Genomic DNA, 12,531 nt, shown 5'->3' on the forward strand with positions numbered 1-12,531 from the left:
GGGGGGGGGGGGGGGGGGGGGGGGGGGGGGGGGGGGGGGCTGCAAGTCAGGCTGGGGAGCGCCGGATCAAGGGTCTGAGTGGAGGAGGTAGAACACCAGCCCAAGTCCCTCTTTCTTCCATATACCCCTTCTGCCCCCTCAATTTCCAAGGACACCCAGGCTTCATACCTACCTTTGCATAAAACAAGAGGGAGAGGGTCCCCCTGCCACCCTGGTTTCACAAACAGACCCCCGTCCACTCTTGGCTCCTTTGCCCCTGAGTATCTAGCGTAGACAAAGCCTCCCTACCCCCACCAGAGCCCAGTCAGGGGACCGTGTTATGATTCCCCCACCTGTACCTCCAAAATTTCTGCAGAGGAGGGCCATGGGTGCTAGGGGACACATGGGCTTGGTGTCCATCCCCCTTGGAGTTCCACCTGTCCACAATGTTTCCAAGGCAGGATTCCCTCATTTCTGCTGCCCTTTCCCTGGGGGTGGGGATGGGGGGTAGTTGGTCCAGAAGCCACTTGTTGAGGCTGGGGACAGCTAAGGCCTCTGGTGGCCCTCAGCTTCTGTAGATACCCACCCACCCAGAAGGAACCGTCAGGACTAGCCTGACCCCACCTGTGTGGGTGGGGATGGTTGCGAATTCACTGGGATCTAAGGGAGGATGGTACCCTGGTAGAGGTAGCCCCCAATCTGGTCCCCCTGCCCCAGCTCATCCTGGACCTGGCCTTGTCAGCAGTGGAAATGGATCAGTCTAAGGCTGTAGGCCAAGGGCCAACCCCATCTATCCTGCCCTGTCCCCAGCACGCCCAGAGGGAACAGAGGGACTCTATCTCCAAAGAAGCAGAAATAGACCTATTTGAACTTCTTAAAAATGGGGGCGCCTGGGTGGCTCAGTTGGTGAAGCGTCTGCCTTCGACTCAGGTCATGATCTCGGGGTCCTGGAATCAAGTCCTGCGTGTTTGGGCCCCCTCTCAGCGGGGAGTCTGCTTCTCCCTGTCCTCCGTCCTGGCTCATGCTCTCTCTTGCTCCCTCTCAAATAAATAAAATCTTAAAAAAAAAAAAAATGTCCAGCAACAGGGCTGTGGGGTGGTAGTAACCAAGCTGCTGGAGCAGGGAGAGAAAGGGCCAGGACAGGGCCGGGAGCCTAGAGGAGGCAGGTGCACCATGGGTGTGTCTGGAGGTGGGGGCTGGGGGGGTGGGTGCTGAGATCCTCTCTCTCCATAATGCTCCTCTCCCACAGTCTCAGATGTCCTGCATCTGTGGAGTCTCTGCCTGTTCCCCAACTGGTCCCGCCCAGGTGTCCGTGCAGCTGGGGGAAGTGAGCTTTCTGCCATCCCCCCAGGCCTCGATGAACCTGCACAGCCCTCCAGTGTCACACCAGCCTGCAGGCGCTGACACGGTGTGACATCCGGCGTCCCAATCACAAACACACTCCTGGGGCACACAAACCCGCGTCCTGACTGCGCAGCCCCCTCCACCACGAGTGTGGCCGCATCCCGAGGAGGCCACACAGGGGCTGGCTGTGCGAGGCAGGTGCTACCGTAGACCTTAAACTGGTGTCCTCCTCCCTACCCCACCTTCCCCACAAAGAACCTCTCCTAGAGACCCTCCTCTCCCTGAGCCCCCCCACCTGTCCCAGGTGAGCTGCGATTCCCTCACAGTCCCCCACACCATCCAGGGGCGGGGCCCCTCCCACGGGCACGGGCACGGGCCTCAGTTTCTCCTGACGCGGGGGGAGACTCCTCCCGACTCCAGACCCCAGACGGTGCGGCCGCTGAGGCTAACGCGGCCGGGGGCCGGCGGGGCTGCGGAGCCGAGCCAGCCTGGCGAGCTGGGCGGGGCGTGCGGGCCGGGGGCGGGGCGTGCGGGCCGGGGGCGGCTCCACACCCACGCGCCATCTGGCCTCACCGCCGCCATGGCCGGCGGACGCCCGGGTGCGCAGATGCCGCATCTCAGCAAGGTGGGTGCCGGGTGGGGGTCCCGCCATCCCCCGCCCCCGGATTTCCCGGCATGTGAGGCCGGGAGCGGCAGGAGAGGGGTGGGTGCGGGTGCGCACGAGTGTGGACGCGGGTCTGGGGGCGATGGCACTGTGTGAGACGGGGCGAGGCGGCGGAGGCCGGGCCTGGGGGGGGGGGGGGGGGAGCGGTCCTCGCCTCCGCCCCTCCCCCTCCCCCGCTCCTCCGCTGCCCGCCGCGGCCCCAAATCCCACCGTCATACGCGTTAATCTTCTCTGAGCTCACCGATCCCGGGCATCCCGGCCAGTTGCGGGGAATCAGGATGTGGGGGTGGGGGGAGGCTGGCCGGAACAGCCCCTCAAGGCCACCCTTCGCCCAGATGGAGCGGGTGGTCGTGAGCATGCAGGACCCCGACCAGGGCGTGGAGATGCGGAACCAGCGCCTGCGCATCACCGTCATTCCCCACACCGTGGCTGGTGAGGCGCCCCCCGGGTCCGGGGTTGGTGGCGGCCCAGCCTCGCCTACCCCTGCCCCATGCCAGTCTCTGGTGTGCAGGCAGCGACGTCGTGGACTGGTTGGTCCAGAAGTACTGCATCTCAGAGGAGGGTAAGGGGGTTATCCTGCCCCCTGCCCTCTGCCCGGGGCTCGCTGTGCTGATGGCCAGGGCTGGGCCTGCTCAGGGCTCACAGGTGTTAAGGCTGAGCCAAGTGCGCTGGGGAGGGAGAGCTTCCAAATCGCTTCTCCCAGGCTGAGCGCTCGCCACCCTGCCCCTCCCCCCAGAGGCCCTGCACCTGGGCACCCTCCTGGTGCTGCACGGCTACCTATACCCTCTGCGCAGACCCCGCAGCCTTGTGCTCCGGCCAGACGACACACCCTACAGATTCCAGGTCAGGTGCAACTGGGAGCAGGTGGGAACCCCAAGCCAGCAGCCCCACTAGAGGGGACTTGTGGAGGGGGGGAGACTGTGTTTGGAGTAGGAAGTGGTGATGTCATCACAGGTCTGGATCCACTGCCCCTCCCCGAAAGGCCTGGACTATGAGTGTCCTGTAGTAGAAAAACCCGATTAAGGGGAGAGACATTTGGTTTCTCTGAGGCTACAACAGGGCTCCCACAAAGGGTATAGGACCTGTGGAGGATTCTGATGGTTTCCGTGAGGGTCCTTCAGCCCCTGCTCATGAAGAAGTTCGGGTGGTACCTGAGGACAGAATCCTGCCATCTTGCTGTGTATCCCCAATCACGGTGGAGCTCCCCTGCCTGGCCTCCGTGGCTACAACAGCGACCCAGGCAGGGTTTGCTCTCAGTCCTCAGCACAGACTGAGTACATGCATGACTTGGGCAGGCCCCACCCCACCCCACCTGGCAGTAGGGACTCAGGGAGCCCGGTCAAGGAGGCAGTGCCTGCACTGGGCCCCAGGGGGTGAGCAGAACTCAGTTCCAGGTGGGGGAGAATGGCCAGTGGTCTGTGAATCTCCAGGCTGTGGGCAGACAGGCAGGTTCTGAGGCACCGCCTGGCCAGCCCACCCTCTTCCCAGGGGACCTGGGAAGGTGGACAACTCCTGGGGTGGGGAAGGCCCAGGAGGTCCCGGACACCCTGTCCCTGCACCATACCAGACGCCCTATTTCTGGACGAGCACCCTGTGGCCAGCTGCTGAGCTGGACTATGGTGAGTGAGGAGGAGTGGGCCCTAACCCGGGACAAGTTCCTAGCACTGTTGCCCTCCCACCCAAGTGATGCCACAAGGGTCGAGGGGCAGAGATTTCTCCTCTGCAGCCTGGCCCCCTGTCCTTCCAGCTATCTACCTGACGAAGAAGAGCATCCGAAAGCAGGGGGCCCTGGTCGGCCACGAGAAGGTGGGACCCCCCCCCCACCCCCCGGACCCAAGCCCTGCTCTTGGCCTCTTGGCTCTGGGACCTCACAGTTTGCCCCGGAGCACACAGCCTAGGCCCCAGGAGAGTGCAGATACACAAACACATCATCCCTATGTGTCTCAGTGGGGAGGTGGTTGGTCTGCACCCCCGAGCTGGACACGGGGCAGGGGGGGTTACCCAGTGGAGACCTCGACATCCCCCAGGAACACTATGACCAGCTACACAGGAAGATCAGCCACACGTGGGACCTGGTGGTGATGCAGGCCCGAGAGCAACTCCGGTAAGATCTTGTCCTGCTCACTCCGAGTGGGCACTGCCCGGCAGGCCCAGGAGTACCACACCGGGCACTGTGGGGCCAGAGATACCATTGCCCAGGCTTCGCTGCCCACCAGGCTCTGGCCTGAGGGTGGGGAGGGGGTGGGGAGGTGCTATTGTGGGCGCCATGTCCCCCCCACCTCCACCCCCCACCAGGGCAGCTAAGCAGCGCAGGAAGGGGGACAGGCTGGTCATTGCATGTCAGGAACAGACGTACTGGCTGGTGAACAGGCCCCCGGTAAGCCCCCTTGTGTGTGGGGGGAGGGCGGTGCGGTTCCTTGTTCAGCAGTGGGGTCTTGGCTGGGAGTCCGTGTGCCTCCCTCAAATGCTCTCTCTGGACCTACGTTTTGAGCCTGTGGTAAGGATGGGGCTTTTGGGGTCCCAGCAGGAAGTTCTAGTTCTGGGACCCATCAGAACCCAGAGATCACAGGGCCAGTCCACACAGCACAACAAACCAGTTTCGTTGAGGTCTAAGGGAGGAGGCAAAGTGGAGCCAGGCTTATCCACAGCATCAGGGGACTGGGGTCACAGGCCAAGAACTTCTGGGGGCACTGGCCTGGAGTTAGGCCTTACCCAGAGCCATGGTCTGGGCAGGTGGTTTGCAGTCCCTCTGCTGTGTGGGGCTGTGGAGCCCATCAGATCTACCATGAGTGGGGGTTCCTGTGGGAAAAGCCTGTGAAAAAAGCAGAGCGAGCCACCCACAGGTCCAGCACCTCATCCGGGGTATGTGTGTGGGTTGGGGGGAGGGCTGTCTCTGGGAAAATGATGGCCCATCTTGCACCCGAGGGCCAGGTGGGTGGGTGGGGGGAGGAAGGTGGGGTGGACGTGGCCCCAAGGGTGTGTATGTGGGCTGAGGGCAGGGCCACGCAGGGCGAGGGTCCAAGTGGAGGGGACGCTGGGAAGGGCAGCTGGAGCTTCGGGGGGAGCGGGCATAAGGGCTGCGCCCTGGGCCGCGGTGAGGAAGAGGCCAGACCAGCACGTGTATTTGAGGACGGGGCGGCAAGATGCGTGGCAAGTGACCGTTTCACGAGACGGGTGGTGAGAGGGGTGCCTGGCTGGCGCAGTTAGTGGAGTCCGCTCTCAGTCTCAGGGCTGTGAGTTTGAGCCCCACTGGGCATACAGCCTGCTTTAAACAAAAAAGAAGGATGGTGAGGGTTGTGGTGTGAGCAGTCAGGAGCCCAGCAGGGAGGTGAGCTCGCCTGAGGTGAGGTCCCCGCGGGGGTGGGACAGGTAGAGAGGAAGCCCAGCCTCTGCAGTTCCTCCGAATGTCAGTCTCCATGTTACAGGATGACGTGCGGGTGCAGAGCTTCAGTTTATGGAGGCGGGTGGGGGGCAGCAACACAAGGCTGGGTTGGGTCTCAGCGGCCCACCTGCGTTGTACCCCCACCTCATCTTGGCCTTCCATCTGCAGCCAGGTGTCCCCAGCGTCCTGGAGCAGGGTCCAGAGCGCAGTTCCTGCACGGCCGGGCGAGTGCAGATGGTGAGGGCCCTGCACACGTGCCCCCAGGCCACTCCCCACCACCCTTGCGTACATGTCTCCCCACCCCAGCGTGGGGGCTGCCCATCCATCCGTCCGTCCATCCATCCATCCATCCATCCATCCAAATGGCTGGGGACCCTGACACGAAGAGGCCCTGCTCTGCTCCCGGCATCACTCGCCCCTGCCTACACCCCCGCTCCCAGGCCTCTGCTAACTCTCACCTCTTGCCTCCCCAACCTGCTACACTGGGTGCAAGTAAGTGTGATGGGGCTCTGGGAAGGGTGGGAGCTCTTGCCCAGGCTGGGACAGCCCCAGGGTCCAGGGCAGTTGGAGATGTGCCCAGCAGAGCCATGGGCCTGAGAGTCCTGGGCTGAGCCGGCTACCTCCCTCCAAGGCCTCTGGTGGCCGCTGGATGGACATGTCCAGACCTGGTTGCAGCTGAGCTCTCTGTTCCAATCCCACAAAACCCAAAATATACAATATCTAGTGTCTTCCAGATAAAACTTGTTCCTGACTTTTAAGTTGTAGCTCATGATTACAGGTTTGTAATTTTCTCATTATAAGGACGGCCAAAGAGAGCCAAGACCAACATTGGAGATCCCAGGCATCCTGAGCAATTTGTGGGTGTTGGGAAGGGTCAGGCCGTCCACCTGGCCCTGAGGATGTGGCAGGCACGCACTGAGCTCTGAATAGGATGGGAAAACCTTGAGCACAAGTTAGCAAGACTAAGTCCCCCATGGTGATCCTGTGGCCGGTATCTCTCATGTATCTGCTGGTTGTTGTTGTTGTTTTAGATTTAGAGAGAGAGAGAGAGCATGAGAGTGGGGAGGGTCACAGGGAGAAGCAGACTCCCTGCCGGGCAGGGAGCCCAACATGGGACTCGATTCTGGGACTCCAGAATCCTGACCTGAGCCGAAGGCAGTCAACCAACTGAGCCACCCAGGCGTTCTATCTGCTGTTTTTTGTTTTTTTTAAAAATGACCTAAATACATTTGAAAACGTGAAATAGGGACAATTGGGGAACTGTAAGGTAACTTTGACAGCATGTAGGCTCCATGGAACATTTTGGAAACCTCTGGACTAGAGGCCTCCAGATGCTTTTTGGAAAGCCAGACACCTCCGTTAGAGGAGGGGGCTTCAAGAGGCAAGGCGGGGGGCCTGAGCCGTTCTCCACCAGCCGAAGGATGGACTCATGAGCCCAGGGTGGGTGGTCAGTCCCCACAGGGCCTGCTTTCTAACTGCAGCCCATTCCACCCCTTTCAGACCAAGAATACTGAGTTCTACAAGCGGGAGGTAGGTCCTAGGGGTGGGTGGCAGGGCGGGGCCTGGGCTGGCTGACCCCCAGCGCAGGCCCCACCTCATAGGCCTCACGTCCTAGATGGAGTGCTACAGGAAGGCCCTGACCAGGGCCCGGGTGAAGTCTTCCGTCTGCCTCGAGGCGTGAGTGGGCTGGGGGGCCCAGAGTGCAGACCCTTCCTCTAGTGCCCTTGTCCCCACAGCTTCTCCCTGCACTGGCCCCTGGCACCGCCCCCCACCCCCTAGGTACCTGAAGTTCAGCAGCCAGCATGCGCCACACGACCCCATCATGTCAGGGTGCCTGCCCAGCAACCCCTGGGTCACAGATGATGACACCTACTGGACCATGAATGCACCCAGGTGAGCCCAGGGTGGGCAAGGGGCACTGCTCCCCACCCTTCCTTCCCACCGGCCCATTCCCTGTGCTCCTGACCAGCCCCTCTGTGTTCCCTCAGCGTGACTGTGCCCACAAAGCTCCGCGTGGAGCGATGGGGTTTCAGCTTCCAGGAGCTCTTGGAAGACCCTTTGGGACGGGCCCATTTCATGGACTTCCTGAGGACCGAGTTCAGTGGTGAGAAGCCCCATGCCCTGCTCGAGGGCCCTGGGAGGGCACTGCGGCCGAGGACCCTCCAGGTTTCTGCCAGCCCTGGCCATAGCTCGGGTGGGCCTCACCTGGTGTGTGGACCTCCAGCTGAGAACCTCAGCTTCTGGGAAGCATGTGAGGAGCTGCGCCACGGAGGGCAGGCCCAGGTCCACGCTATGGTGGATGCCGTGTACCAGTGAGTGCCAAGGGGCGGGGACTGGCCGGCGGCGGACGGGCGTGCGGAGCCCACACCCACTGGGCCTGTGTCCTCTCCCCCTCCCGTCGACACAGGCAGTTCCTGGCCCCTGGTGCTGCCTGCTGGGTCAACATAGACAGCCGGACGATGGAGCGGACCCTGGAGGGACTGCAGCAGCCCCACCGCTACGTGCTGGACGATGCCCAGCTGCACATCTACATGCTGATGAAGAAGGTGGGGGTGCAGGCCCGGAGAGCGTGGGAGTACCCCGCCCGTGGGGGCCAGCCCCTCCCCACTGCCCTCCAGTCCACACCTGCAGCTTAGGCTCTACCTTACAGAGGAGTAAACTGAGGCTCAGGGGCGGAGGGCTCGCCCCAGCCTCTTGCTTAAGGAGAGGTCCAGTTGTGATTTTAAAAAGTATTTTAACATGGGGGCGCCTGGGTGGCTCAGTCATTACGCGTCTGCCTTCGGCTCAGGTCATGATCCCAGGGTCCAGGGATCGAGCCCCGCATCGGGCTCCCTGCTCTGCGGGGACCCTGTTTCTCCCTCCCCCACTCCCCCTGCTTGTGTACCTGCTCTTGCGTTCTCTCCCTCCGTCACATAAATAAATAGAATCTCAAAGAAAAAAGTTAACGGAAAATTCCAAATGTAAACAAAAGTACAGTAAAACGATGAATCCCCGTGTTCCTACTTGCCTGACTTCAAGAACAGTCAACTCAGGGCCAGTCCTGACCCCTCATCCACCCCTGCCCACTGCCCCCGACCCCGTGACTGTCAAGCCATTTTCAGACTTCTGTCTGTGTATTCAGGATCCTCTGAAGGACGTGGACCCCCTCCTTCCCTTTCCAGTGTGACCCCAGATGCCAGCATCACACACTGAACACGGGGTATTTACTTGGTGTCCTCAAAGAGCTGGTCAGGGTCCAAACTTCCCCACCTGGGCTCTGTGCCTCGTCTCTTGTTGCCGCTGTAACAAATCACCACAAACCCAGAGCCGTAAGACGGCGACTTTTTATTCCGTCACCGCGTGCCGGTCAGAAGTCCCACCTTGGTCTCCTGGGGCGGAGGTCAGGTGTGGGCCGCACTGGCTCCTTCTGGAGGCTCCAGGGTGGCGGGGTGGGGAATCACATTTCCTGCCTTTCCCCGCTTCTGGAGACACTGCCTGCCTTGGCAAGTGGCCGCTCCTGCGTCCTCCTAGCCCTCAGTGGAGCATCTCCAGCCTGTCGCTCCGGTCCTCCCGCAGGCTCTTCGGCTCTTAGGCCCCGTGGTGACACCGGGTCCACCTGTCCAGCCCAGGGCATCTCCCCACCTCAGCCCCTTGGCCTTGTAAGGGACACGACCACAGGTCCAGAGGGTAGGGTATAGACATTTCTGGGGTCTTCTCTGAATGCCGCAGCCTATAAATATTTATCTCTTCTTTTCAGTTTGCTTGAATTTGGGTCCAAAACAAAGTACATATGTTAGAATTGGTTAATAAGTTTCTTAAACCTCTTCTTCTTTTTTAAGTAGGCTCCACGCCCAGTGTGGAGCCAACATGGGGCTTGAACTCGTGACCCTGAGATCAAGACGGGAGCTGAGATGGAGTCGGATGCTTAACCCACTGAGCCACCTAGGCGCCCCAAACCTCTTTTTTACATTTATTTGTTTAATCTCTACACCCAACATGGGGCTCGGACTCATGACCCTTGAGATCAAGAGTTGCATGCTCCTCTGACTGAGCCAGCCAGGCGCCCCTCTTGAATCTCTTTTTAAAGTACGGTTTTGGGTTTGAAGGAGTTGGAGGTCCTTTGTCCTGTAGTTGCTCACAGTCTAGACCATACTAACAGTACCCTTGCTGTGTCTTTGGAGTGTGTTTCTGTCACCTGTGTTTCTGGATGTTGGTAGTGATGTTTCAGACTTGGTCAGATTCATCTTCAGTTTTATCGTGTGTGTTTGGTTTTGTGGACAGTATTTTTCCTCAGAGATGGTGTTCGCTGTGTCCTTCCGTCAGGAGGTACGTGGGGCCCAGCTGTCTCCCATTTTGTGCTGCGAGCAGCCCCTGGCAGTTGCCGGCCAGACCCGTGATTCCGTTCGGGTGCGGAGCCGGCCCGTCCCTGCCTCTGCTGACGAGCTGGCACATACTCAGAGGCGTCTCCCCTCGCCTGCTCTTTGTCGCGCGGTCCCCCAGGGAAGGCACAGTTAGTGCCTCATTCCTTATTTTCCACTTTTCAGAATAATGACTTGGACCTACCGTGTCTGCCAAGGGTGGTCAGTGAGTTGGAGATGTTTTTAATACCATGGTAAATCCACGCTCTCAGCAGATGGCGGGTTTCGTTCACGTGGTTCTTCCTTGCTGTGCAGAGGGCCCCCCTCTCCCCCCACCGTCCCTGTCCCCGCGTTGGCTCCTGAGGCATTTGATGTGTTCTGACATCTGCCGCGGCTTGTCCCAGGCTCCTCCTGCACCATTCCCACGGGCAGCCCTGGCCCTTGTAGGCTCTTTGGAAATCGTGACCTGCGCGCCGGACAAGTTTGTTGTCACCTGGCTTGTTTGCAGGCCTTTCAGTGAAGAGAATTAGGAAACAGAAGTGTTTTAGGTAGCATATATCAGGAGTTCATCCTGACATGGCTGATTCAGATGCAGGATTACACAGTTTCCTTCAGCTCTCTTAACTTTCATCTCTTTCCTCGCTAACCCGCTGAAAACCGTGGTTTGCAACAAGGCTAACGTAATGGCTCACTCGCTTTTCCTCCCATTTCACTCAGGAGTCCCAGCCGAACGACACAGCACTGCCCTTTACGATGCACTCACCAACACTGGTTTACTCTTTTCTGGTCCTGGGGATGCCCCTTGAACAGCTCCGTTGCGTGTGGTCAGGGTGCTGTCACCCTCTGGATGCCCAGCTCACTCATTCCCCTTTACCTTCGATGTTCAGGAATTGAGTATTCCTTGTTTTGTTTTGTAATTATGTAAAGTATCTACACAGGTTCAAGATCCAGTCTACAAACAAGGTACATTTCAAATAAATCTAGTTATGTCCCAGTCCTTTCACAGTCTTCCCGTCTTCCCGCTAAAATTAACTATTTAGAATTTAATTTATTTTTCTTTTAAAAATATAAACAGGTTCATAGATTTCTCTCCTTTATTGCATACTGTACCATTTTTCTCGACCTTGCGTTTTATTTTGCTCCATGTCCTCGCCCTCACTCTTGGGGTACACCGAGAACCAGGGGAGGCACTACTTGGGATTTCCCACTGGAGGTCCCATGGCTCACTCCTCTGGGTGTGGGCACTGGGCCCCTGCCCACCTTTTGAAGGTTAATGGCCCCACTGGCTAGGAGCCCAGGTCTCCCTGAGTCTGTCTGACATGGCTAGGGCAGGTCTGGGATGGATGCATCCAGCACTGTCCCCTCGGGGGGCTCTGGGGCTGGCAGGGGCCCCTGCAGTGCCAGGCTGGACCCCCAGCAGAAGCTGGCTGAACGCCGTCTCTTGCAGGACTCCTACTCGAGGTTCCTGAAGTCCGCCGCATACAAAGACCTGCTGGCACAAGCTGTGATTCCCCCAGAGGCCAGGAGACGGTGAGCTGGGCTGCACCCTGCGCCCCGGGCAGTGAGGCGGGCAGGACCCACACAGTCACCCTGTGCTCAGGTCCGCTCTCCTCCACAGGGTGTTCCCGTTTATGCGGAAGCTGCCGCATTCAAGCCCCAGCCCTGCTCTCCTTCCTGCCTCCACCTCTGGGGAGCCTGTGGCTGCAGCCAGTGGCCCTGAGTGTGGTGACGGGGGCACCTAGGTGGGCATAAAGCAGGAGGGGGAAGTGGCCATCCTCACCGCTTGCCCGGGGTCCTCACAGCTTTGAGACCCCTGGTGTGGGCGTCCCCTAATGCCCAGAGGGCCCGCCTTGCCCCTATGCCCAAGGGCCTCTTGGGCTCCCACCTTTTCCCTTGCCAAGCCCTCCCCTCCCCAGAAGGGGCTGGTCCGGGTGCTGATTCCCGGGAAGGGGTGTCATTGAGCTTGGGTCACCTGGAGAAAGGGAGGATGAGGCGGATCAAGCACATCAGGCCACCTGAAGGCCCTGGCATTCTGTGGTCTGCAGTTCATTAAATCGCTGGCAAATATCAGGTGGCTTCCAGCAGGGGGCACTTATCATGAGGAAACGCAGGCCTCGGGGCAGATTTACCCACAGCCCTTGGCCCAGTGTGACCCTGCAGGGACCCCACACCATGTCCCCAGTTCCACTGGGGCCGTGCTCAGCCTTCCAACCGGCCCAGAGCTGACCTCATGGGTCTTGCCCACACCGTGGCTGTCACTGTGCGTGTCCCAGACCTCATCCCGCAGGGACACCTCCAGCTGGTGTCCTCGAGGCTGGAGCTCCTCTGCCAGAGCTGCACAAACATGACTCCAGTGTCACCACCTGTGACAACCGGCCCCGGCCCACGGCCAGGGCAGGACCAGGCCAGGGCAGGTGGAACCCTTGGGGAAGGGGGTGATGCCACACAGGGTGAAGTACAGCTGCTCCTTTGGGGTGCAGCTCTGTCAGGCCGGGGGGGGGGTGCCACCCTTCCCACTCCCACCCATACCTGGCCCAGAAATAAAAGACCCTTGCCCTCACTGTGAACCCACCCTATTGTCCAAATTGTGGACTGTGGGTTGAGTGTTGTGGTGTGTGGTGTGCACGAGTGAGGCGTACATGAGGTGTATGGCACATGAGGCATGTGTGGTGTGCATGAGACATGCAGGTGTGAGGCATGTGTGCCTGAGGCATGTGGTAGGTGTGAGGTATGTGTGGTGTGCATGTGAGGCGTGGTGGGTGTGAGGTATGTGTAATGTGCGTGTGAGGCATGTGGTGTGTGTGAGGCATGCGGTAGGCGTGTGA

General features: G+C 60.0%; 1 protein-coding gene across 13 annotated transcripts; it reads left to right on the forward strand.

Moving 5' to 3' along the window:
• Window positions 1-1,868: 1,868 nt before the first annotated feature.
• Window positions 1,869-12,271, forward strand: RGS11 (regulator of G protein signaling 11). 13 transcript variants are annotated; one of them, XM_073899781.1, is made up of 17 exons: window positions 1,869-1,948; window positions 2,323-2,419; window positions 2,499-2,549; window positions 2,724-2,830; window positions 3,555-3,606; window positions 3,735-3,793; window positions 4,015-4,091; window positions 4,283-4,364; window positions 5,538-5,861; window positions 6,870-6,899; window positions 6,985-7,046; window positions 7,149-7,262; window positions 7,358-7,473; window positions 7,594-7,681; window positions 7,777-7,915; window positions 11,154-11,236; window positions 11,325-12,271. In XM_073899781.1, exons 1-17 carry the CDS (start codon window positions 1,904-1,906, stop codon window positions 11,446-11,448), a joined length of 1,650 nt encoding a protein of 549 aa, XP_073755882.1. In that variant the 5' UTR covers window positions 1,869-1,903; the 3' UTR covers window positions 11,449-12,271. The 13 variants fall into 13 exon arrangements, 12 of the variants coding, with proteins under 12 accessions (XP_073755882.1, XP_025733938.1, XP_025733939.1 ...); XM_025878153.2 differs by having other exon boundaries at window positions 5,538-5,606; XM_025878154.2 differs by having other exon boundaries at window positions 5,538-5,606; window positions 6,876-6,899.
• Window positions 12,272-12,531: the final 260 nt, after the last annotated feature.

This window comes from Callorhinus ursinus, unplaced genomic scaffold, assembly GCF_003265705.2.
Source record: "Callorhinus ursinus isolate GAN/ISIS: 27379988/994484 unplaced genomic scaffold, GSC_fseal_2.0 scaffold13, whole genome shotgun sequence".
Taxonomy (NCBI): Eukaryota; Metazoa; Chordata; class Mammalia; order Carnivora; family Otariidae; genus Callorhinus; species Callorhinus ursinus.

Bases quoted from the DNA above. Each gene is read 5' to 3' on its own strand.
- RGS11 (XM_073899779.1), top strand. From the start codon at position 1,904: ATGGCCGGCGGACGCCCGGGTGCGCAGATGCCGCATCTCAGCAAG. The intron at 5,862-6,869 runs GTAAGTGTGATG...CACCCCTTTCAG, and splicing joins ACCTGCTACACTGGGTGCAA to ACCAAGAATACTGAGTTCTA. The intron at 7,047-7,148 runs GTGAGTGGGCTG...CCCACCCCCTAG, and splicing joins TCTTCCGTCTGCCTCGAGGC to GTACCTGAAGTTCAGCAGCC.